The sequence below is a fragment of the Colossoma macropomum genome, unplaced genomic scaffold (assembly GCF_904425465.1).
Source record: "Colossoma macropomum unplaced genomic scaffold, Colossoma_macropomum, whole genome shotgun sequence".
In the NCBI taxonomy this organism is placed as follows: Eukaryota; Metazoa; Chordata; class Actinopteri; order Characiformes; family Serrasalmidae; genus Colossoma; species Colossoma macropomum.
The window spans coordinates 5,318,383-5,345,335 of record NW_023494786.1 but is presented as its reverse complement, the minus strand read 5'-3'; the positions used below and the strand labels follow the sequence as shown (position 1 = coordinate 5,345,335).

Here is a 26,953-nt window from a genome sequence, read left to right as displayed (position 1 = left end):
TTCTTTTAATACTAACACTCTTTAACTTGACTTGCCCTCTCTTATTTCTCTATCTCTCTCGCACACAAACACTGTGAGGAGAGTTTACTCACATGTAATCCTTCCAGTCCCATGTCTCCAGAGAGACCATGTTCACCTTGTGTACCAGGAGGCCCCCGCACTCCTGGGTAACCAGGATCACCAGGGTCACCTCGGTGACCTGGAGGGCCAACCATAGGGCTGGGCTCACATGCACACAAACCGCTGTAACCTAAAAAACACAAACACAGACAAACCCTTATGAACAGAAGCATACATACATAAATTAGTGCTGGGTAATATTGGTAAAATGTATTATTTCCACATATATTGCAGTATCATGGTATGCTGATAAATAAATTAGTAATAATAAAGTTAATGAATCCATTCCTAAAAGAATGTTTTACAATCTGGACATGCTTTACAATTTACAAATCTAACCTAATTTAAAAACTAAAATCAAAGTAAAAAAATCTTGTCAACAAGGACACTAGCGTACACATAAATATAATGCTCATTATTGGATGGCAAAATAGTAGGTTATCCTCCTCTCGTTGACGGAACGGAGGGGAAGACTGCGGTAGTGTTGCCGTAAGCCCACGGCAGGAGAGAAGTCTACCACACAGAGGGGTGGTAGGGTGGCACCTGATTAGTCTGATAATGTTTTCATTGTCAGAGTGGATGAACAGTTATATAAACATATAGACTCATCTAGTTTGGACAAATACTATCAAAAGAAAGTGCCTGTTTATCCAGAAAAAATATGGTCCCTAGATGAGAAGCTTCAGATACAAGTGAAGCTGTGTTTAAAAGCCCAAAGTAGCGCTGACCTCTGCCCTACACTGGGGTTTGTGCAAGTTTTTATGGTTGTCTTGTGTTGTCATGGTGGCATTAGGTGTCATCAATCAGATCATGGGGCAAGGTCTTAGTTTTATTTTTATGCCTAAATTGGTCTAAATCTCTTGCAGATTGTGGCTTACTAAAGGTTGAACATGTCAAACTGACTGGGTTTTCCTTGCCTGAATACCAAGGAGCATCCATCCACAATATTTAATGGGTTGTGTCCTGAACATTGTGTTTTCTCTGTATTCAATATGACAAATGGATTTTGATCAGTGCTTTTGCATGAAGATTACCAACCATGGCTAGCTTTACTATAGGTTCCCAACAAGGGCTTCATAATCCTATTGCTATTTATCATCAAGTCCTATGTGATCGGTTAGCCAGATATAGATGATATTTTGGTAGCTTCCTCAAATGCAGAGGAACATGAACGTGACTTGCTAGATTTGTTAGATTACCTACATTCGTTAGGACACAAAGCATTATATATATATAAAAAAGGCCAATATTAATCAGTCCTCTGTTCAATATTTAGGACAGTTGGTTTTACAGGCTCAGGATTCAATTTTACCTGACTGTTGTGCAATTGTTGACAACCTTGAATTGATGTTTATGCGACAACCTGCTTAACCACTATACAATCTAACAGAAAATCAGAAACCTGAGTTTCAGCTAAATGATCATCAGTTATGAGCTTTTCATTCTCCTAAATCTGCATTACGCAGTGCCCTAGGCCTAGTGAACATGGGACTACCTTTCACTCTGTATGTTTTGCAATCTCCAGGGTTTGTGTCTAGCTGTTTAACTCAAAATCATGGTGACAAAGAGAGGTCTATGTTTTGTTACTCTCCTAAAATAGACATGGTCATGCTAGGAATGTCACCTTGCCTGAGAGCAACCCAGGCAACCCATCTGTATGTTTTAGCTGTTGCTCCTATTTTTATGGATCTTGTTCTCACTGTAATGTCCACACTGAGTTTCCTCTTTGCTCTTAAATGACAAGATTCTTTGAGTGACAGCACAAAGGTGGGGTAACTGGCTTGCAGTTTTAACTGCCCCAAATTTAGCGATCAAAAGGGCACCTGTAAATGTTATTTGCAGTCATTTGGTGGAACTGGAATATGATTCAGCTCATCATGACTGAAACGCTGGTTTCTAGTTCTGTGCAAAGTATGTATGCAAAACGCATTTGTCAAATGCTAAAGTTGTCTTATTCACAGATGGTTCTTCCAACGTTCTTGACAACAGACAACACACAGTGTGGGCTGTCGGAAAGCAGTATGTAGAAATAGCTACGGGTAGACTGCCAGATCACCTGTGTTCTTGCTAAAGAATATTAAAAGCTAATGTCTTGTCATGGCAAATGCCACAACTACGGCTTATTATGAAAGCTGCAGACATACATGTTATGTCTGATAGTTCTACTGCAATACTGTCAAACTTTATCTGAAGTTGTTGCAGCTGCTAAGAAACAGGTGTTGGATGCATAAGAACCTACAAAGGGGGGTCACCCTATTGTCTATTGGACAAGAGGTTAAGACGCCGCCATTAGGGCCAAAATGAGAAGATCCATATCAAGGCCTCATCACCACACCCTCTGCTCTAAAGTGTCAAGGGAAAAAAAGGGATATGTGGGAACCACCACCTGCTGGTGACGGCTAGCACAGGGGTTGAATGGGTGACTCTGGTTGGGAGATACTCTGAGGAGGAACTGTGATATTTAGGTCATGGGGGTTACCCTCAGCATGAAGATTTTCCTAATTCCCCTTTGCGGCTAGCACTCCCTTATTCCCACCAGAGGCCAGGACCCACGTTAGGTAGGGAAAGTAGGTATCCATGACAATGACTAAACCAAACCTTTACACAAGGGTATATGAAATGGTTTGTGTAAGAAGAACACGATACTGCCACTGTGTCTGTGTTTTGTTTTTAGGATATGCCAGAACAAACCTGAGACAGGGACGAAGGAACAGGACATGAGACAGGTTCCTGATTGGTGGCCGAGGAACTAACAGCAAAGCCTAACTAGCTCTCCTGACTCTGCCCTGCAGGCTTTTTGGACATATCAACACTTGCTCCCTCTATTCTGGAAGAGAAGACAGCTACCACTGCAACAAGCTACATGATAAAGGACTGTTTATAACAAAAAGGGAACAAAAAAGAATGAAACCTGTAGTTTTCATAAACATTCTGACAATAGCTTTTGCAGGCATGATGGAGGATGTTTGTGACCACAACATGGTCTGTGCTCAGGCGATCCTGTGGGCACAAAATCATACTTTAGGAGGAGATAGTTGTTTTGTTTGTCATGCCTTGCATCACCGCTATTATGTGATCGGTGTCTAATATTTCTGTACAAGCTGTTTGTGCAGATCATTCCGCTTCTGAACCCATGAGAATAATAGCACAAATGATGATAGATGGTATAAGTGAAGATAGCTGGCCATTGCCCATTGTTAGATGTCTAAAGTCAAATAGAGTACAAACAATACAAATGCTGAAAGCTCACTAATTACAACTTTATAGTTCATAGCTATAAAATAGTAGTTATTGTTATTTACATTTGCCTCAAAATTACTCTATGTGCTTAAATGACTAAACTACACCAGCATAGGTGTTCCTTATAAACATGGAAACACTTAATTTCCCCAATTTGCCTGTATGCAGACTGAAACCCATCTTTAGGATGTATAGAAAGGGGGAAATACTGGCCACATTTCTCTGTAAGAGGAAAGGATAGACTGATTACACTGTGAGAACATACATTTTAGAGTATGTTCTAAGGGGGAATGTAGAAATGTACTGCTCTGTAAAGTGTTCAGTGCTGTGTTATATGTCATTATATTCTGTATTGTGTGTGACTGTATTTAGAATATTCTCTTCTGTTACGGGACGGCGGGGAGGCGGACCCAAGTGCAGAAATGGAAACAGAAAAAAAAATGGAAAAAATGAGTTGTTTGTGATACTGGGTTGTGAATCCGAAACATGCACCTGAGGTGACCCAAAGCCAGGTTCGAACCGACGATGTATTGATCGGCGCTTCGTGGCGTTGCCACTGCGCCACTGAGGAGCACAGGTAACTACTGGCAATAACGCCTCAAGGAAGGGGGAAAAGAAAAGGCGGGAAAATGACGAACGGCAAACAAAAGAGACGCTGAGAGCAGCGTGCTCAAACAAAGGCTGAACTAGAGAGGCGAGAGGACAGAGAGTTCCCTGAAGTTATGGCCCTGTGCCGCGGTCGCCCTCTGCTGGCAGCTGGCGGCGCAGGCCGGACACCCTGCTGCCGTCGCCCTCTGCTGGCAGCAGGCGGCGCAGGCTGGACACCCTGCCGCCGTCGCCCTCTGCTGGCAGCAGGCGGCGCAGGCTGGACACCCCGCCGCCGTCGCCCTCTGCTGGCAGCAGGCGGCGCAGGCTGGACACCCTGCCGCCGTCGCCCTCTGCCGGCAGCAGGCGGGGCCGGCTGAACCCTTACACTCTTCTGCCTATTCTTGTTTATCCCTACACGGTCACACCTGTCACTTGTCATGTATAGGCTGGACCTAATCTTGGCATCAGTCCAGCTATAAAACTGCATCATCCCATTGTCTTACTGGCTGGCTAGGTGTTCTCCAGACATCAGGCTGGTTCCCCTGGTACAGTTAGGGTTTGGATACTTCATACGATGTGACAAGGTACTTTCAAGATACATGAGATTTAATTTTTCTTAGGTTTGATAAGTTGAAACTGGCAAAAAAGCAAGAGTCAGGTCACAAACAGAAAATACTACCAAAAAAATAAATAAATAAAAGTACTTTCATTGAATATTTCACAAGATATGCTGCACTTAATCAAATTCAACATGACTAATATTGCTCTCTTTGTAATGAAACAGATCATACGTACTGACGATATCCATGATATGCTCAGAAAAGTGTATGGTGATTAAATTGATCACAATAACCATAATACATCATCATACTTCTACAGCTCACTGTCTATTAATACCACTGATACTGACAATCAGTGTGACACAAATACTAGTATATCAGTATTAACAATACTGGCCAGGAAGAGCATCCACAAAGACACTTAAAAACTAAATATATCTGGAACTTCATCTACAATTAAATATAGAGGAATGTAATGGAAATATAATGCCCTCTTGTGGTCACCACTGCACAAAGCAACAAAGGGAAGGTTTTTGAGTACCACAGACAGTTGCTTTAGGAGTATTCATCCAAAAAACATCTGAAAGAGCTAGCAGGAGTCAGTTAATATTATGAAAATATTAAAATGTTAACTAATGCCCACCTACTCTCATTCATCAAGATAGCTTAGTGGTAAAAGAAGCAAGCGAGCAACTGGAGGGTCACTGGTTAGAACTACAGGACTGTTGAAACAGATGCGATGTAATGTAAGTTTCAGAAATGACTAGGATATCCTATTATTTAATTTACGTTGGCCCAGCTCCCAGAAAGGCCTGCAGTGCTCTATGGTGGGAGTTCTCAACGCTAGTTCTAACTGCAAATAGACCTATATGAAACGTATACACGAATGAACGAATGAAATGAACCTTTTAACCAGCCGTGTCTGAACACATCGGAATTAGACCTCCGCATTTAACCTATCCGTGCAGTGACACCACATACTAGGGGGCAGTGAGCACACTTCCCCAGAGCGGTGGGCAGCCCTATCCACGGTGCCCGGGGAGCAGTTGGGGGTTAGGTGCCTTGCTCAAGGGCACTTCAGTCACGTACTGTCGGCTGAGGGGATCGAACCGGCGACCTTCTGGTCACAAGGCTGGTTCCCTTACCTCCAGCCCACGACTCAGGGAAGGCTTGCTTTGCTTATTTTAGAAAGCCAATGTCAAATCACATTTTGCATGTTTTAGAACAGAATGTCTCTGTAGTCTGGGTGCTAAATTGGCCTGCCTGCAGTCCAGACCTGTCACCCATTGAAAACATTTGGCGCATTATGAAACAAAAAAATATGACAAAGGAGACCCTGAAACGTTGAGCAGCTGAAATCCTACATCAAGCAAGAATGGGAAAACATTTCACTTTCAAAACATACAGCAACTGGTCTCCTCAGTTCCCAAACACTTACAGAGTGATATTAAAAGAAGAAGTGATGCAACACAGTGGTAAACATGCCCCCATCCCAACTTTTTTGAAATGTGTTGCTGACATCAAATTCAAAATGGGCATATATTTTTCAAAGAACAATAAAATCTCTCAGCTTCAACAGCCGATATGTTGTCTCAGTACTACTTTCATTTAAATACAGGTTCACGTGATTTGCATATCATTGCATTCTTTTTTTATTTACATACTGCACAGCGTCCCAAATTTTTTGGAAATGGAGTTGTATATACAAAACTATATTGTATACCAAAAACTGTGATAAAAGGTTAGGTAAATATTGTGACACAAAAAGTGTATATCTTAGAAAAAGCAAAATATTAAATAGCTCTACAATTGTGTAAAAATGTAACATTTAATAAATAACTTTAGCGATAATGAGAGTAATTAAAAGTGTAATTAAAAATGCTGTTTTCTTCACTGTCCTGCACCTATCAACACAGATGTGTTTATGCACCAGCAAAACAACAGTTAAAATGCTGACTGTGTGGAACTATTCTAAGGCTTTATGAGGGATATTAGACCAGTTATTTTTAAATTACTGACTGATTTCTAACTGATTTAATTTATTAGCTTGACCAAGTGTGTCCTGAACTTTGGTTTCGTTTTGGCCACTGCATTGTGCATGTGGTTGTGTCATTTGATCTTTGTGCATATTCACCTTTTCTGCCTTTATCACCTATCAGCCCAGGCAGACCCCTGTCTCCTTTTTCTCCACGATCTCCTTTGGGACCAGGGATGCATTTGGTGCCTACATCACACACACATATGCGCGCACGCAGAAGAACAGACAAAGTTTAGTTAGTCTTCATATATCACCTGTCTTCAGATATATCACCTGCAAAACCCATGATAAAGCTTGTTATAACATTCACAAAGCATTTGTCATTCTGAAACAGATTACTATATAGTAGATGCCACTAATGAAAGATATATATTTAAGTAATGAACAATTCTAAAACTCTATAGTCTTTTAACAATATTGCTCAAAAAAACTATGTTAGGTAATGTTATTTTAGCAAAGGTTGTGTTTATTAAAATGTACTGTCCACACAAAATGATGATGTGAGATTAGACAAACAGAGACAAAAAAAAACAAGCAAATAGACATGACACTGGCAGATAATAATGAAATCATTGTATGTATAAAGAGAATGTAAGTTTGTATAGCTACTTGTTATGTATGAGGGAAGCAATAAAATAAGGGCAAAGATCAGTGGGTCTGTCCTTATTCTAGTATCACTATATGAAGAGCAGACAGCAGTTAAGTCAGTTAGACCAGGGGTTCTCAACCCTTTCCATCCCAAGGCGCACTTGTTTATAAATACAAAGCATAGCAGCCCACAGGAAACTAAAATCAACTTTTTAAATGCAATTTTCTTTTTTCTTTTCTTAGGTGCTGACACTGAAAACCTGAGAATCAGGGCCTGAAAAACATCAGATCGTCCACTAAGGTTCTATCACTGGTCCCAAAATTTGCGTCCCAGAATCTCGGCCAAAAATACGTTCCGATCTATGAGCCAAAATCAGATTTTATTATTATTTTACTTCACAGCTTAAACTGTCACAGGTTAAACTGTCACTTGCAAGTTTTCACAGATGTCAAAACTGAGCAGAACTACAGAAAAAGTCTGGTAGGTCCACACCAAACAAGGCAGGTGTGAAAGTGCCCTTGGAAACTTCTCCATCTCCGACTCTCTAACAGTCTGCATTGCGCTATCATGACTGCGTTGTCTCAAATTGATGACGATTAATGTTTTTTTTTTGTATGTATATTGCATAGCACACTAAAATCTAAATGGGAAATATAATCAATTGTGCATTGAATTTGTGACATTTTATTCTGAGGAATGCAGGCATGGTGAGCCATGTTGGTTACACATGCCAAAAAAAGGCACAAAGTCCTGATCCTCATAATACCACTGGAATTATTTGATTTGTTCAAAACATCAATAAGGACTTCCCTTTTAAGAGACACGTATCATGGAAAACCACATATGGAAATAAAGCAGCAAAAATAACCTGTTTTCATCAACGCTTAGCAGTCGTGTTATAACTGTCATTTTGTTGTTGGAATTAAATATAAAAACACAAGTGTAGCTAACACTGAGAAGCAATTAGTATGAAATTACATCAAACTCTTATCACATTACCACACTTTTATCACTGTAACCAGTGATAACAGCGACTTCTAAGATGTTAAAGCTAATCTTAGACTGATACTGAGAAATACTAAAAAAACAGTGACTTTTACACATTAAACAGTGCACAGAAAATCATGGAGATGCAAAAAATAAGAAAAACAAAGGATGAACATTTTTTTCTTCTTGCCCATTCCCTATCCACTCACCAGGGATGCCACTGTGTCCTTGAACTCCCTTTGGCCCCCGGAGTCCATCTTTTCCAGGCTCCCCGAGGGTTATGATGCTCCCTACTCTCTGTCCACGCTCTCCTTTTTGACCTTTGGGCCCTGTAAAACCCATTAACCCTTTAAAGCCCAAGGAAGCTAGAGAGAGACAGAGACAGAGAGTGAGAGAGAGACAGAGCTGATGTCATTATTGTATGTACACTAACACACCAATAACAAAAGCATACAAATCAGTCCCCTTTTCACATACCTGGTACATATATTCCAGGGGGTCCAGGCAGGCCAGGCATGCCCATTTCGCCCATGTTTCCTTTGGGACCACTGAGCCCAACAGGTCCTGGATCTCCATCAGATCCTGAAGCATTCAAAAGCACAAAAATCACACACCATTCTATCCCTCTGCAGAGAACAATTATTTGCAGAAATGTTTTCAATTATAAAAATGTACAGTAATATTTCAAGAGTTTCAAAGACATTGTTGCTTCTCTCTACTGTTCCGATAAGGATTCAGGTCTATTCCACTACAGTTTGACCAGGTGTGATAAATTTTCAGTCAAGGTTGACAATGCTGAAGAACTTCACTCAATGGGGAAGAAAAATCAAAAAGTGGTCTCCTTAAAAGAGATCTCCTTAAAATCAATTAATCAAAATTTGCAAATTTGTACTGTGGGCTAGGTGCTAAATTGCCCCTAGGTGTGAATGTTTCTGTCAATGTATCCGTCTGTGTGTCTGCCCTGTGATGGACTGGTGGCCTGTTCAGGGTGTTTCCTGCCTGCTGCCCAATGCCTCCAGCACCCCCGCGACCCAGGAGGAGAAGCGGCTTAGATAATGTGTGCGTGTGTGTACTGTGGGCTGAAAAGAGAATTCTTGTTCTTTTGCATGGCTCCTAAGCAGGAATAAAGCAGTAGGATGGATGGAAGCAACATGCAGCAGCAGCACTGGTACAACAAAATATGGAAGAATGTGAAATGCAATGCACAAATGATATTACTGTTAAATAGTGACACACAGAATATGTGCCAAAATGAAAAACAAACCCCCTTTTACATTGTTTTACATCACTTGACCTCTTTTATTGAAAAACAAAATGCCGAATTCATGTCAGAATTTAATCGAACTTTAAATTGTAAGGAGGGCATGGTTATACTGCTTTCTACCATGCAGTACTTCTAACAGATTTTCTCAGCCTTTAGTTTTTAAAACGCAAATTCTCATGGACTGTTTTTTTTTCAGTAAAGAGGTCAAGCAGCATGAAAACAATGCAATAGAAGGTTTTTTTTATTTTGGCACATCTCTGCAGGTCACTATGGAAAAGTGATGTCATGTGCACTGCATTTTTCCAGTATAGTGATTTAGCACAAATTCCTCTCTATACTCTGCAGCCCATCCCTTGAAATGGTTGAAATGAATAGACTGAGCCCAGTCACTCTGCTGTTTGGAAATGCAGGAGGTGGTCCAAAAGTGGTCAGCCAGACAGACCCACAAACTTACAACACAAAAAAACCCACATTAACCCTTAGAAGTCACAGTTACATAGCTCATCATCCTAGCTCTTTGAAATGAGAAATTCCATCAAAAATGCACATTCTAAATTTCAGTCAATAGAATATTTTGATTGTTGTAAGTAAAGTCTTGTTTTGCAGAAAGAAAAGCCATCCTTTCCATTTCTAACACGTTTGCCACTAACATTGAAGCAAATGCAGCCACAAATCTGTTTGTGCACATTTTGAACTTTTTTAATACTTTGTTAATTGAGTGTAATTCACTACATAACCAGCTGTAATTATTTACTTAATTACATTTAAATAGTATAGCAAAACAATAGGAATAATCTTCGACTTCTAAGGGTTAACAACATTGACCAGAGAAAGCACAGCAGTGAGCTAATTTTTGCACTGGTAGACATGTGCAATACATGCAAACTGAATATACTACCTGTAACATTAGAGTAAAGATAAGTCGTCACGCCTTGAGGACCAGGATCACCTGAGAGTCCCTGTCACACATTCACAAACACACTATTAGTGAAATCACTTATCTACAACATTACAATATGATCAAAACCTGGAATTATTTTTAGCAAATAGATGGAGAAAAAAAAAAACCTTTATCCCTTGGTTGCCAATAAGACCAGGGAGGCCAAGGCTACCAGGTTCTCCCTGTAAGCACAAAAAGAAAGTAAATTCACCATAAGTATGATTACACACACATGCACACACATGCTTTCACATACTGCACAGTACCTGAGTTCCTCGTCTGCCAGTACTTCCAGGACTGCCATTAGGTCCCTTTAAACAAGTCAGAGTGTGTTATGAGTAAAACACAGATGAAACCTTGTAATCCTTTATTACCACAACGACTAAACAACTGATGTCAGAACCCCTTCCCTGCATAAACCACTGCTAGGACTCCTGATGTTCTGATGTACAGTTGTATGCAAAGGTTTGTTGATTGAGGTGAAAAAAGTAAACGCAAGTTTGATTAGCTTAAAAAGCCAACCATGAGTCTTTCTACTTTTGTTTGAGCAATTCTGACCCACTCTTCCTGGTAAAGCTTTTCAGAGTTCTGCAATATTCTTGTCTCATCTTTCAAATTGCGAGCTGGAAGCGCTTTGACATTTTTTTGCATTTTTAGATTTTCAGCCAGCTGCTTAGCGGAACACATGGTCGTTTGTTTAGTGTTAGCATATGATTTGAAGAGTCAGAGAATTTATTATCATCAGCTGACAATTCTTGACATGCTTAACTAATCCTAATGAGTCAATAAAAAAACTAATTAATCTAATATAAAGTAACTATACATTAATGTCTGCAGAAAAATGCTATTTTTTTTAACAGTCTGCTTGCAGAGGTTGGGTTGACTTCTTTTTACTTCAAAAGTTAACAAAATATGCAATGTGGCAAAGGGTCCCCAAATTTACAAGTATGGCATACAACTGAATAGTTCATGGACTGGTGTGGATAACAAAAATCCAGACTCACTCTAATTCCTGGAAGCCCCTTGATGCCTTTCTCTCCCATCTCTCCAGGAGGTCTGTCAGTTCCCTGCATCAATTAACACATCAATTAACATCAGTGCCCATTCTCTTAGAACAATATTTCTACTATGTTAAAAGTGTATATAAATTTATATTATATTATACATATACATATATATACATATATATATATATATATATATATATTTTTTTTTAGAGCATTTCTATTGGTCCATGCATTATGGAATTTTTACACAACGGACAGCTGGTGTGTTGAAATGATGTAGAAAAATAAAAATCAACAAAAATGGAGATACATGGTTTTCTATGCATATATATGTATTTGACTGCTTTTTGCTCTTAAGTGAATTTCAGCTGCAATATATTTTTCAAATATATCTCAGTAAAAATATTTAGTCACAAAAATGATACAATGAGAGACTTTAACAATTTCCCCTTTAAATCTGCCACCAGATTAATGATGACTCATATGTGTCCACAATGGGCATAGTAAAATGCATCAGCATGTTCCGTGTGCTGCATTGTTTTCAAATGCTATATAAAATAAACACAATGCACAATTGGATGCACTGCAAAAGTTTCTGTGAGAGCATGCAGACACATTCAGAATGGAACTCGGATTGCTAAGGGCTTATTTATGAATTGTTTAAACAGAGTAACAACAAAATGAGGCTGAAGTGCAAAGTATATTCCTATTAACATGGTTGTGATGCAAACAAAAAAAATGTCCACATTTCTTCTAAAAATGCACTAATTTGATTTCTAAGCTAATTTTAAAACCTTAAAGTGCTGGGTCAGGTGTAACGAACCAGAAAATAAACTAACTATTGTGATATATCAGAGTTGGAGTGGGTAAAACTATCATACAATGTACAGAGGTTATGGCTGAACTGTGCACCAATCATGGCCGTCTAAATTCTAGGAGAACTAGTGATGACCATGAGTGACACTTATCTGCATATGTGCCCCTTGCCACATGGCTACAACATAAAATCATAACATTTTCAAATGGTTCTTTCTTTTAAAAAGGAACACTAATAAAGTACACAAATACACAAATAAAGTACAATAAATAAGAAGAAGTTTAGAAACGTTTTTTCATTGCTATGAATATTTACATGGAATTTCAAAATGCACAGGTAATCAGACAACAGCAGACAACTCACACACACACACACCCAACTTACTTTAATGCCATCAGGTCCACATTGTCCTTTTTGTCCTTTGCTCCCCTTATTAAAGAGAAACATTATGATTGGTCACATCCACTAAGAGAATCCATACATCTGTTTATTGCATCCATAAATATATCCATTTATCCATCTACTCATCCACTTTTCAGTGACCAATGTCAATTCTTGTCATGATTCTTAATTAACCACTTTCATGTCTTGTGTGCAGGTCTACTTTCTCATAATTACCTAACTTGCATATTAGAATACAGTCGTTACTAAATAAAGATGATGAATAAGTAAATAACAGATTATAAGCAATTTCAGTGCTTTATGTTTCACAGTCGTTTTTGGGGAAAACAAAGGTGAATAAATTTATTTGTTTTAGTGGGAGTGCAATGACAAATAACATTTAACCCTTTATAAAAAAAGGGGCAAAAACAGACATGACTGAATGTATTAGGTTTTAATATCTTAAGATTATTTAACTCAAGATTTGAGAAGCTTAAGAAGAAAATGAGTACAAGCTCTCGGTTAAAAAAAAAATAACACTGGACCACCACAATGTTTGTTTAGAATTACACCATTATGCTACAGATCTGGGCTTTGTTCTCGTAGCTAATCGAAACTGGTAAGGAGACACATATAAAGGACAAAACAACACAGAATTTCAGCCAAAATGCAGGCATTCTAACAAAGTGCTACAATTTGCATATAGGTTGAATAAGATTTTCACCAGCCTTCTGTTGGGAAAAACTTTACTGACCAAACAATGTTTTTACAGCACAGGGAACATATGTTAATGCATAATTGCTGTAATTTGCTGAATTTAACATCTTGGAAAAAATTAAAACATAAAATATGGCCTATGCAAAAGTTCAGAGATAATAAACTCAGCAAATAAATAGACAATATGCATTAAAATTTGCAGAAAAAAAAACCAAAAACTTTGTTACCTGTAGAGGATGTGTTAACTTATTTTCACTTCAATAAAACATGCTGGTATTCAATCTTTTGCATATGACTGTAAGGGCGGAGCAAGAATAGGTCAATTACAGATGTGACAACTCACCATCAGGTCAATTTTACCTTTTCTCCTTTAGGGTAATACTCTTCTGGGGGCTCAACTATTTCATAAGGTCCTGGAGGGCCTTGGTCCCCTGAGAATCCCTTTGAATCACACGAAGTACACCATTAGACACCATAATTTTACTGACATCTTAGTTTAACTAACTAACCAACTTATTTTTATATCCTATTGGTTTGCTGTGATGTACTCTTATTGTGAATGTACTACATTAAACTCTTATTTCAAAAACATAGAAAATTTGGTTGTCCATGGTCTGGGAAAACCCCTTGTGTTCTAAATTTATAAACATACTATTAAAAAAAATACAACTTTAACCTTGACCTTAACATAGACATCCACACCAACCCTAACCTTACCTCGTCTCCTTTCTCACCAGGTAAGGACTTCCCTTGGTCTCCCTACAGGAAAAAAAACCAATAATAATTATATATAGACAAATCATTTTTTAATTAGGGATACCACATTTAATTAATTGTATTCTGATATTAATTTTAACAACAAGGAAAAAAGTGTGTTCATGTGTAAGAGTGAAACTCACTGGAAGACCTTTAAAACCAGGGTTACCATCTAAACCCTGCAGAAGAGAGAGAGAGAGAGAGAGAGAGAGAGAGAGAGTAGTGTTAACCTAATCACCACAGGAATGTTAGGAGGTTGATTTTTTTTTGCAATATTTTGTTGTTTATACTACTGTAATGCACTGCTGGATTTCCTGGATTACTTTGTGCAGCAGCCAGCATCAGTAAAACAATGAAACAACACCGAACATTTATTATTAATTATTTGCATAGGATGCAAATCCTTGGCAATAAAAGTTGTGATAGAATTTGCAGTTTGCTACATTCTTTCCGAGCTGGGTGGAAGTTTTGACATCGCTTGATCGATGGTCCTCTGGTTGGCAGCAACTACAATGGGGCAGAAAATTGATGGAAACATATAATATGGTTTTCCCCTTCAAATCCATAGAAGCAAAAGTGCTTCCATACGCTAGCTCAAGGCTTGGCCACCTGCGGCTCTTTTACTGGCCGGCTGCGGCTCCACATCGGAATTAGATTTCCAGGTAAAAAATAAAATAATCCTCCTTTGCGATAAAATAAAGCTCTGCTGATCGCTCAAACACAGTTTTGACAATAAATGATCTTAAATGCTGGAATTAATGTAGCCTATAACTGCTAGTTCACCTAGATAGTAGCTAACGAAAAGGCAAAGAGAAAGATTTAAGATGAACATCGATAATTTGGAGACGAATAGAATGCATTTATATTCACTCCGGCTGGTTTCCTGATACATTTAATCTGCAACGAGAAACCGTCAAACACTAAAAAAAATGTGAAGCTTAAGTCAGTTTCTCGTTCTCCAGCTTCTCGTTTGAATTTTCCCGTTCCACCGTAAATGGTGCAGCAGACACATTCTGGCGCCTCAAGCACCATTTAGGGTGGAACAGGAAAATTCGAACGAGAAGCTGGAGAACGAGAAACTGACTTCAGCCTCGTAAAAAGTAGAACACTGAGAGGCATTTTACAAGAAACTTTCAATTTTGTGGAAAAGTTTCTAGTTGGTGATGCAAGAAAAGCGGCCACAGCTGAGCTAAAGCTTAAAGCAGAGCACAGTAAGTCTGTGTTTTTGTTTGTATTATATTTTTAGCCTACACTAGGACATTAGCACGTACCGAGACACATGTACAACCAAGATGGTAAAATGGACTCAAAATGTTGTGGCTCCCAATGTGGTCTGCTTTTTGTTGAAAAGACAAAATGACTCTTATTAACATTTGGGTTGCAGACCCACTAGCTTTTAATGTAGTGTGCCGCCACAGACTGTCCTGGCGCTGCACTTCCGCGCTTTGCAAAGTTCTGCATTTGCGATCTGTCAACATTACGTTATCAATTAAAATTTGGAATTATTTTTTTGACATTTGTAAATCGCTTCAGAATCGTCCACGTCCGCATTGGAATGCATTTAAGAATCGATGTTTCCCCTCACCCCTAATGTATTTGTAATAATGGTTAGGGTGACTACTGATTTCCAATGTTTGTTAGCAACATTAGCCTAGTAGCTTCAAGAAACAAAATTTGGAAAATCATGTAGATTATTTTTTTTTCACCAAATTCTTCTCCCAGCAAACACAGTGTAAATCATAAAAAGAAAATTAGTATGATACTAAAATTGAGTGTTCAAAGTTTGAATGAAGAACAAAACAGCTACGTCATTGAAGCAGAACTAAACACAACAGCGTGAGTGAGGAGAAAGGAATGAAACTGTCCTCAAGGTGGTGTTGTAGACCCCCCTGGGTGGGGGAGGGGAGAACTCACATCAGCCTTGTGATTGATGAGGACACTGCTTACGTACTCACTACCCAAGCTTAGCAATGGTCATTTAACAGCAAGACAAGAAAATTTTGGCAAAATGCATCTGCCATTTATTCATTAATATGAATTACTTTACTACTTAATTACTGTTATTTATGAAAGGTACTCTAAAATAAATGTATTATTATGTGTATTAGTATAACCAATAACAAACTAGGAATCATAATTTCTTACTGCTGGTCCAGATTCCCCATGCAATCCCGGGAACCCTTGTGAGCCACAAGGTCCTTGAATTCCCTGTCAAAGACAAAATAGTTCATTGCAAAATGACCAAAAGGGATACACATACACACACACACAGACAGAGATACTTACTACTTATTCACTTAGTAGTAAGTTGCTCGTAAGTTGCTCAGATGAGTTGCAATTCAATATTCTATAAGCATGCAAAAGTATCAAGTCCCAATCCCATTTCACCCCTTGTCCCTACCACTTAGCCCCTTACACCTCCATTTTGCATGTTCACGCCAAAGGGTCAGGTGTCTCAATTTTTGTTGAGATAGAGGGGCGAAGTGTTAAGTACGACGGCATTTTAGGGCCACTTTTAATAAAAATAAAAATAGTAGTCTTTGAGAATAAAGTCGTAATATTTCAAGAAAAAAGTTGTAATATTTCGAGGATAAATTGGGCTAACTGTAGGGGGGCCGTTGGGGTCTCGGTTGTTGTACTGCTGTGTCGGAGTTCCACTCACTCCTGTCTCCTTCATTTTGATTATCATTCTCACTGTCTGTGAAACTTCATGCCTTCTTTGAATGGCACGGAGATGTAGCCATTGATAGCTGTGTAGATGACCCTGCCTGCGATTGCCCTTCAACAAAACAGACAGACAGTTCCCTCAGAGTCCATCTGGTACTTTATTCTAAATAAATACAGTTTCTTGCTCAGCTGTTACTTATACTAATAACAGACTGGTCCTGATGTGCCAGGAGAGACAGGGAGACTCAGTATTTCTTTATGGGTGAAATCGATACGAAAGTGTTACTCCACCAACTCCTAAACACCCCTCATTTTAATACGAGAAGGTGCTGCCTTCCCTTTGCAAAGCCTTTGGGCACAATATTGCAACCTTTCCTGGTATTAATGGCACTTTAAACGTAATTGTGTGACTTTTTTTTCCTCAAAATATTACTTTTTTCTTGAAATTGTACGACTTTTTTGTCGAACTATTTTTATTAACAGTGGTCCTAAAATGCTGTTGTAGTTAAGGCTACATGGCCCTAGAAACAGAGGTTTTTCAGTGGCACACTCCTAAGGAAATGTTGTGAAAAAAGAAACTGGCAAGATGGCTGCGCAAGTGACCAAAGAAACCCACAAACTTAAGTATTTTCTCTGTTAAAAAATTATGATAATCATTGTCTTGTCTTAGTTTAATGTTGTTTCAAAGTATCACTGTCCTTTTCTTCAAAACAAGCAAAAAAAATCACTAGTAGCATGCTAATGTCTCGGTACCTAGGTGGCTAAATTTGAACAAGAAGCTAGCGAATAGCTGACTTCAGCTTCATATCACCGAAGAATTAGGGGTGGGTGATGATAGATAATTGTCACATCCCCCACTTTTTGACATATGATGCCCTAAATGTAACTAAAGCCCAGGAGTGAGGTTGCTGAACTTTACCCTCCTCTGCTAAATTGTCTACAGAGCACCGTAGTAACCTGTTAATGAAGTCATGTTCTTTTTTGAGGGTTGTCCCATTTCGTAGGGTTCGTAAGTTTTCAACCCTTGTAACTTATGCTACGTTCACATTACAAGCCTTGCTCAAATCCAATCTCTCTAACATGATGTTTAACACTGGTTTACGTAAATGATTCAAATCTGTCATTAATGTGAAGGAACAGTTGTCCTGAAATGACTTGCATGCGTACATAATACTCAGTAATGTCATATGAATGAGTCGCGTGTGCCACATGCATCATCAGCAAACAAACTAACGGTTAGAACGAGCCTTCGCTGCGAAGATAATTAAGTCTGAACAGCTCTCAGCTGTTCATTATTAGAGTGAGACGATGGCGAAAAAGGTAAGATGTGTTGCTTTTCCACGTTTACAGGCTTTAACTTACGTTAAAGCTGCCATGGTAATGCTAAATGATGGTGCACGCACAGTGAAAAAAAAAAAGCACATGAATTCCCATCCAAGTGTTCTCATTAAGGTTGCATGACCACGAATCGGATACATATCTGATCTAGGAGCATATATGAAAGGCTACGCTCACATTCCCAGGTTGAAGTGGCACAAATCCCTAATGTGATGATGCACGTGACGCACATGATTCATTCACGTGACGTTACTGAGTAGGATGTGCATATGCGGGTCATTTCTTGATGCCGGTTCGTTCACATTATTGACAGATTTGGATCACTTATCTAAACGAGTGTGAACCATCCTGTCAGAGAAGATCGGATTTGAGCAATGAGGCTTGTAATGTGAATGTAGCTAAAGTGACTCAGGTCAGATTTGAAAAGATCAGATTTGCCTGTCCACACAGCCCTGAAAAGATCTGAGCCACACTAGGGCAAAAAATAGGATTTGTGCCACTTCGACCTGGTAATGTGAACGTAGCCTTAGGTTTTGTTCACACAGCAGGTAAAAGTGGCCCAAATCCAATCTTTTTCCTCATATGTGACAAAGATGTGTGAACAGCAAAAAACATTGAATCTGACATTTTCAATTCCGATTTGAGACGCTTTCATATGTGGTACTGAAATCTGAACATATCCGATATGTGACAATATGAAGCCAGATCAGAATTCAATATGAAGCCAGATCAGAATTCATGTGACTTTTACGTCAGTCCAACTCCACATTTGTCATCATTTCACGGTGCTGAGACCTCATAAACATTTAAGCTGATGTTTCTGTACTAAAATATTAGAAGAGACTTACCGCAACCGCTCTGTGTTTGAAGAAGTTTCAAAATGAATGGCTGAATGCGGCCATACAAGAACAAGGCTGCAGTGTCAAAGAACATTTAAGCAAAGTTTAAAGAATCCGAGGACGCGAGCCAAAGAAGTGACGGTGGCCGAATAATGTGTCTTTTGTACAGCAAGCTGGAACACATTCTGGGTGATGAGCCCAGTTGTGAGCCACTGGAACTTCATGATCACTCCTGTGATGCTGGCGAAGATAAAACTGAAAGCTCCAGGAGCGACTGGCTTTCGTTCATAATCAGGATTGTTCATAATCAGGATTGCTCTGGATGAGCCACGTGAAGCATTGCTCTTTTGCGCATGCGGGTCAGTTTTGGAGTGTGATCTGTTCAGACTAAGGTCGCATATAGAGCACATTTAAAAGATAATGTGAACAGCCAAACAAAAAAATCAGATTTGGTGAGAAAATCAGATTTGAGCCACTTTTACCTGCTGTGAGAACATGGTCTTAGTTTCACTGGGCAAAGTGATGCTCAAAAACAAGGAGTAGGGGTAAAAATAAGAAATAGAATTGGCCCCAAGTGTCCTGTCTCCTACCCTTAGAGGTTCACTAATTACGCATTTATTTACATGGACAATTAATTTACATTTTATATCAACAGATTCAAGTTCGATGTCAAAAATGAAAAAAACATCACAGACAATTCTTCTGCCTATAAAACATGTCTACGCGAAAAGAACAATAACTTTTCAAAAGTTCAAAATTAAAGGACACAATGTGATGAAAAGACATATTCTTACCAAAAAAGGAGCTGAAGATTGCATGCAGGCTACTTTAAGGTTTCTGGTGAAATGTTTTGGCCATCAGTATCATTTTTCTCTTAACGCAAAACCTTTGTATAAATATGTTCTAATGTAAATCCAAGACATCCACAGTCTTGTCTTTGATACACTCTCAAACAGTATAATGGGTGAACAGGTTAATAATTATCTGATATGCAGTCAACTGTACAGTACTGTGGTTGATAACCCTTTGGCCAAATTGTTTAAAATCTCCCTCAGATGCACTTACAGGTGGTCCAGGCACACCAGGTTTTCCAGTACAACCCTGTCAAACAGAGATCAAAGGACAGAAAATGCAAAACAATTTTCAGTGTTAATTTGCCAATGTGTTACAAATTGCTTATTTTGGTTCAAAAAGATTAAGATAAAAATATTTTGTTTGATACATAGCTTGACATGTAAAGCTATTTACCTCTGTGTGTACTAAAAAAATAAATAAATAAAAATCAATAACTGTTTATCCTAATGCTATTTATAGATGCAAACACACTGCTTAAAAAAAAAAAAACTTTGAATCAATTTTCATACTGTCTCTGACTTTTACAAAGTGCAGTGTAGTACAATATAAGTTATATGTTTGTACAGAACTTTGTAAAAGCCTTAGACAGCTATTAGTGTGTTTTTACCTGCATTTTTGACATGAACAATACATTGAAATTTTATGTATGTGTATTTATTTTAAGGTTTGTGTTTTTCAAATGACTATTGTCCAATTAAACAGGTTTACATCTCATGTTCTCAAATGGCCTAAAACTTCAAAATACCATTTAAGAAACATCCATTTAAGTTGAATAAACATTAATTTATTGAATGATTTGAAATATCGATATGAATATGAAGAGTGTAACTATTCTACTTACAGGAGGACCAGGATAGCAAGAGTATTTGTGTGCAGAGTCTCCTTTGGGTCCTTTCATTCCTTTAGAACCCTGCACAGAACAATGATTAAGATAATGTGCCATGTATGGTATCTGTGCACTCCAGATTTAGGGAAATGCACACTGAAATGTTAAAATAGTTCTCAATCTTTTACTCTCATGTCCTTCACAATGGAAGGAAATAAAATTGGTATGCTCTAGGCTGCTCTTACCGGAAGTCCACATCTGCCAATTTCTCCGCAAAGGCCGCTGGGTCCTGGGTCACCCTGCATTCCTTTGCAGCCATCTAATCCTGGAAGACCTGGAAGACCAGGTGGTCCAGGATGGCCCTGTCAAACAAAATCAAAGTCACAGTAAAAGGTGGGAGAGATGTAGGTGCAAAAACAAAACCATTCCATGGTAAATGACAACTAGGCATATCTGAACTCATCCTAATACTTGTTTAGTTAAAGCTGCACTATGTAAGCTTAGTGAATTTAGTGAATTTAGACATTTCTGGTGGAAATACGCAAATTGCAAGCAGCTGCTAGAAGAACATTTTTGAAACGTCAGCTGTGTTTCCGTCCCCTGAGCGAATTATTCTGTTAAAGCATCCTCCATGATAATGGAGTAATTTACAATTGTAAGCAAATGCAGCATTTGGAGTCTTGCCCAAGGACTCTTATTGATATCAATGGTGTTGCTCAATCTACCTCATTCTTTCATGTGCAGGGCACAGTGGATGTTATATGTTGCTATCACTACACTGTCATTCTTAATAGCACTTTTACACTGTTTTCATACCTAGCTCATTTGCTAAAGTCTATCAAGAGAGATTACAGCACTGATGAAGCAGAAAAGCATGCTCTTAGGTTGAATTTCTTTGTTTGGTGTGCATCATCACAAAAATGTGTGAACCAGGGTTCATTTGAAAGCGTACCGAGACCCACAATTTTGGCCGAAGCATTATTCATTCCCAAGAGGAAACGGAGTGTCAAAACCGACGTTTGATGGGTCCACAGTTAACAAGATACAAGATCACAAGGTGTAAAAGGGCACGAAACTCTCACAATCCAACTGGACAGCTCTAACTTTTAACTGCATATTTTTGGCTTTACAAGGTGACTTGCAGCATCACAAGAACATCATGTTTTAACATTGTTTTTATTATTGCTCAATAATGCTATTTCTTTAATTAGTGCAGCTTTAACTGGGTATTCTAAAGAATTGTATATGGAAATATTCCACAAAAAATAACAATAAACAAATAAATAAAACACGTTTGGGGAGTTATCCTTCTGCAGGTTAACTGGCAGTATGCTGAATAACAAACACAAAGATAAATTACTAACTGTAGCAACATTAAGGAGAAGGTGAAGATACTAATTTACTAGTCTATCTGCAGTCTTATGCTGCATTTACACTGTTAAGATGAATCCCATTCATTTATTATTTGATAATGCATAATGGAACCTAAGTGGTGAATTTGGGGGATGTAGCCCATCAGGAAAAAAAAACTGAACTTTATGCAGAGCAATCCAGCTTTATGAATGACATTATGATTATTCACAAAGCATTAATTACATATACATTGACTTCACCAGATTTAATTGCTATTGGATTGTGCATGGAACCCCATAACACCTTAATACAGCCAACTATGGAGGGAAGCTAGGGTCTATTGCTGTGCTGGAATCAATGTAAATGCCTATTAAGCCGAATATCCTTTACAATTTGGATCTTGTCTATTTTATACATATAAAGAAAAAAGACACAATAAAGAAAAAAGGGTTTTGAATTTGGGTTATTTATATAAGCTAGAGGCATTTTTTGTTGGAACATCATTGCAATGATTGCAGACAATAAACAAAGGTTAAACCTTCTGTGCTTTTTTTTTATTTATAACAATATGAAATTTCATCATTTCATTTTCTTGCTGGTAAATCCATATACTATAACTTTTAAAAAAGCATATATGTGAATAACACAAATGAATTACATAAATTAGTCTAAAGTGATACTACCCTAGAGCTGGGCAATATGATGATATTTATTGTTATTGTGATGAAATCTCACAATACGTTGCATGTTTCTTTACAAAAAAAGCATAATTACGTTCAGTCAGATTTAGTGCAGCGCAGAACGTGAAATATTCAATACAACTTACTGTATTCATGGTTTTTGATACTGGTTCTTTTTTTGTCTGTTTCAACTTGCCAGATATCAGAAAAACTAGATATTACAGCATTTCATATATTGTGAAAAGTTGCTGAGGTATTGTGATATTATTTTTTTGCCTTATTGCCCACCCTTATTCTAACCCTAACTTTTTAAAATGTGATGTCCAGCGTGACAACTGGGTTAAAAAAAACAAAAACAAAACAAAAAACAAAAAACTGTTCACAATACACTCACAGGGACCCCATTTAGTCCAGGAAAGCCACTTCTTCCTTGCAAACCCTGAAATAAAAACACAGGTGTGCCTAATAATAAAGTAATATGGTGATAATACTATGAGGAGGCACAATTATATGTTTTTTCCATAATATAACACTATGGATCAGTTTCCTGGACAGGGATTAAAGAATACATAGCATTCTGTATTTAACAAAATATATCAGAAAACACATCATTTATTAACATAATGTATATCATGTACAATCATTATGAATGTACAATGAGCTAAAAATGAATTACATTTTTTCCCCTTCTTTTAATTTTTATATTCTAAAAGAAATTTTAATCGGTCTCAATCTTGGTCTTGACTGAGACTTGATTCAGATTTGCCCATAATGGTCTTGACTTCAGTACTAAACTATAATCCAGGACAAGGAATAAATATAATTCCTGTCCACAAAACTGACCCAAAATGGGAATCTATACAGAAATCTGTTTGAGGTTCAAGCCCCATAATGGTGACTGTTACTGCTAGTGCTAAATAACATGCTTTAAGTCAGTTTACCTTAATGTGTTTTACTTACAGCATCCCCTTTTCGTCCAAACTCTCCAGGAAATCCTTCATATCCACGGAATCCTTTATCTCCTTTAGGACCCTGCTGGCCTGGAAAACCTGTAGGCCCCGGAGGACCTGGTATCCCTTGAGCACCAGGTGATCCCTACAGGGAGAAGACATGTAACAATACAACATTATAAAATGTTTTTGCCCTTTGATTTAATTACATATTAGCACATCAACAATTATATTAATTTAAACCCTTTGGCATTTTTGTGCTGTATCTGATAAAGTGCTGCCTCTTACAATTAAAAAGAATGTATGGTGATACTTGCTTTTGCTTATACTAATTTATGGTCACTTTCCGAAATAGGGACTAAGCTAAGTCCTAGACTACACAACATCCTGAATGGAATTTCATAATTGAAGGAAAAATATAGTTCGACACTATGCTTAACCTTTTACCGGGAAACTGACCCACAGAGTTTTGTGCATCCAACCACAAGATTTGTTGAGTGACATAGTATAGCAGGACGCCAAGGACGAAATCCCTGCATCCTTAACCTGCCCAGAAGACATAAGTCTATGTCATACTGCAGGCAACCCTACCAATTTATACTGACTCCTAAATGTCTTGAACAGCTCAAACAACCTTGGATTACACAAGTAAACAATCAAGGTGCAAAGCTGCCGAGTGACTCAGACAGAAACAAATCCAACTGACAGTTGCAATGGTACAGCTGCAAAGTGGTAAGTAACTGTAAATTAAAGCTTTTACCACTAGAGGGTGACAAATGTCCTAGATTGTGAGTACAAGCTCTTCATTACTTAAGCCTTCTACCTTATTAATCTCTTCTACAATAATCAGAAAGCTATGGCGAAGAGGATATGAAGAGGAGAGTAACAATTTCCCACTTTAAAAGGTTGAGCTTGACTGATGACTTGCTGCAAAAACTGTCAGTTGAACTCTAAGTAATTATGAAGTCTTAAACACAAATGTTTTTACACATGGTGGAGGATGAACAGGAGAGAGAGTGTGTAAGAATTATGAGAAACATTGACTATTTCAGAGCCAACATTTACACTAACTTTAATTTTAAGTGACACCAATAGAAAACAAGGACTTTACTCATGATAACATTGTATTCCAGAAAACAGTTGTGTTATAAATATGCTATGTTATAAACAGTGGTGATATAAATATGCTATGTTAAGTTTTATCTGAAATAGTTAAATCAAAACAGTTAAATCATAAAGTAAAGTATTGCCAATAGAATGGAATGCAATGGAGCCATCGCACATGATCTTATGCTCCATGTCCAATGTCCACCATCAGCTAGAGGGGTATCAAGATTTTGAGCACTGGGCTATGGACCTGTGGAACTGTTTTCTCTGGAGTCATGATGCTCCATCGTATAATGAGTTAGAACGGCACTGTCATCCAGAACAAATCAGATAACATTAGTACCTCATTAATGCTCTTGTGGTATATAAAATCCTCACAGCAATGTTCCAACATCTAGTGTAAAGCCTTCCCAGAAGAGTATAGGCTATATCTGCAGTAAAGCAGGGGCAAATTAATATTTGTTAATATTATTATTATATTAAACACTATCAATACCCTTGTTTTCTTAAGAAATGTTGAGCAGGTGTCATTATGGTAAAACTTTACTGAAGGCCATTGTTCATGAGGCTATATATACATAAGTCTTTCATGGCAACTGACTTAGATATATAATTTACAAAGGCTTATTTCAACAAGCGTCACTCGCTGAAATGACATCAATTAATTTACAAAAGCAACCTTTATAACAACTGACTCTTGTTTTTCATTTGTCAGTAAAGATTTATGTATTGTCTTGCAGCCTTACAATTGCTGTTGTTTAGTAGCATTATGTTAAAACACACACACACACACACACACACACACACACACACACACACACACATTCATACAGACTCAAATTGTATCATGACTAGAATGTTAGCTTGGGGCTAACATATTAGCTTGTGACAAGACCATTAGATTGGGACACTTTAGAGCCCTTCATAACTTTAAAAAATTTAAATATTGCACTTTTATAGTGCTGAATGCTCTAATAAAGTGAAAATGGACACATTAAAGGGTCCATCCTACATTTTTATTTTTTTTTCCCTTGAGGTCCAATTATGATGTTTGTGTGGGTTTATGTCTAACCACTCTTTATCCCTTAGAATTAAACAGGATGTTTTTGTTACTGTGCATTTAAGATTTTTATAAGTAGATGTGCTCAGTTCTGATTGGCTGTCCTGTACTATGTGTCATGCAAAAAGCAGTCTGGGCTGAAACTTTAACTTTAGTGGGAATGAGTGGGGCTAAACTGCTGTAGGTGGAACAGGCGGATATATGTAAATGATTACACAAAAATAGTGAATTCAAAATGGGCTGCTTTTTGAGCTTAATTTTCACATATGGACAAGGTGAAAACTTTAACAGTTTTACATTCTGTATTGAACCATTTTAATAGGTTTTAAAAAAGCAATAAAATTTCAGTTTTCGATGATAAAGGCCCTTTAAGGGCCCGTTGTCATTATTGAATCAAGACACAACTGTACTGTATTGGATTTTGTTAATTATTACACACCTAATGCTTATGTACAATTTAGTAGACTACATACATGATACATTTATAGCTTAGTATACAAATATGAGAACAAAAGAAACATACCAGGCTGAAATACACATACACTCTTCTGTGGACACGCCCTCATTCTTAAACACACTGGCATTGTATACACACCCCTAATAGGGAGGTTATGTTGAAACTGCACTAATAGAAGGCTTTTTCCACAGCTGTTCTGTGACAGTTTCAGCCCTCTTTTAATTAAAAAATACCACTTGCACACCCCCACTCTCACTCTCTCACTCACTCTCTCTTTCTGTCTGTCTTTCTCTAACTCTCTGTTTCTCTCTCACTCTTTTAGTAAAACAGAACAAATGTACATGGGACATTAGCTGAAGCAACAACATTTCATCCGCTTACATATACAGACACACAGAGCATGACTTGCTTGTCTTTTGAACTGAAAGGTTATGTACGTCACTTTGATCATAGACAATAGCATTGTTCTGACAGTGCAAGTCTACAGACAAAATGCCTGCGACAGAGACCAAAGCAATTCCCCACCTTCTTTCCCCTTCACTCTTGCAAACTGAGACTGGGTGATATGGTGTTTTTGTGATAAATTATGTCCCACTGAACAACTAGATGTATTGTAAAAAGAGAAAGTGTAGAGAGCCTTTAAACAACAAAAATGTTCCATTTACATTAGCTGCCAATTATGCTATTATCTTATTTTATTAATTGTTCAAATTATACTCCTATTCCTTATTAGCTCATGTGTTGAGGTAGAGTGAGGCTGTGAGCAGGAATGGTGACCTAGGTTTGCCTTGGACAGACTGCGCACACACATCCAGGT

At 38.0% G+C, this 26,953-nt stretch overlaps 1 protein-coding gene across 1 annotated transcript in view; it reads right to left on the bottom strand.

The window, feature by feature from the left end:
• The window catches only part of col4a4 (collagen, type IV, alpha 4), a 90,377-nt gene that overhangs the window by 29,098 nt on the left and 34,326 nt on the right, over window positions 1–26,953 (bottom strand). The window contains exons 4-20 of the mRNA XM_036556687.1: window positions 23,523–23,657; window positions 22,957–23,001; window positions 20,775–20,891; window positions 20,545–20,613; window positions 19,914–19,949; window positions 14,148–14,183; window positions 13,966–14,007; window positions 13,609–13,689; window positions 12,535–12,579; window positions 11,331–11,393; window positions 10,593–10,637; window positions 10,455–10,508; window positions 10,285–10,345; window positions 8,600–8,704; window positions 8,332–8,487; window positions 6,643–6,732; window positions 93–250 (exon numbers count right to left, since the gene is read on the bottom strand). Coding sequence (XP_036412580.1) covers window positions 93–250; window positions 6,643–6,732; window positions 8,332–8,487; window positions 8,600–8,704; window positions 10,285–10,345; window positions 10,455–10,508; window positions 10,593–10,637; window positions 11,331–11,393; window positions 12,535–12,579; window positions 13,609–13,689; window positions 13,966–14,007; window positions 14,148–14,183; window positions 19,914–19,949; window positions 20,545–20,613; window positions 20,775–20,891; window positions 22,957–23,001; window positions 23,523–23,657 — 1,338 coding nt within the window. The remainder of the gene's footprint in view (window positions 1–92; window positions 251–6,642; window positions 6,733–8,331; window positions 8,488–8,599; window positions 8,705–10,284; window positions 10,346–10,454; window positions 10,509–10,592; window positions 10,638–11,330; window positions 11,394–12,534; window positions 12,580–13,608; window positions 13,690–13,965; window positions 14,008–14,147; window positions 14,184–19,913; window positions 19,950–20,544; window positions 20,614–20,774; window positions 20,892–22,956; window positions 23,002–23,522; window positions 23,658–26,953) is intronic.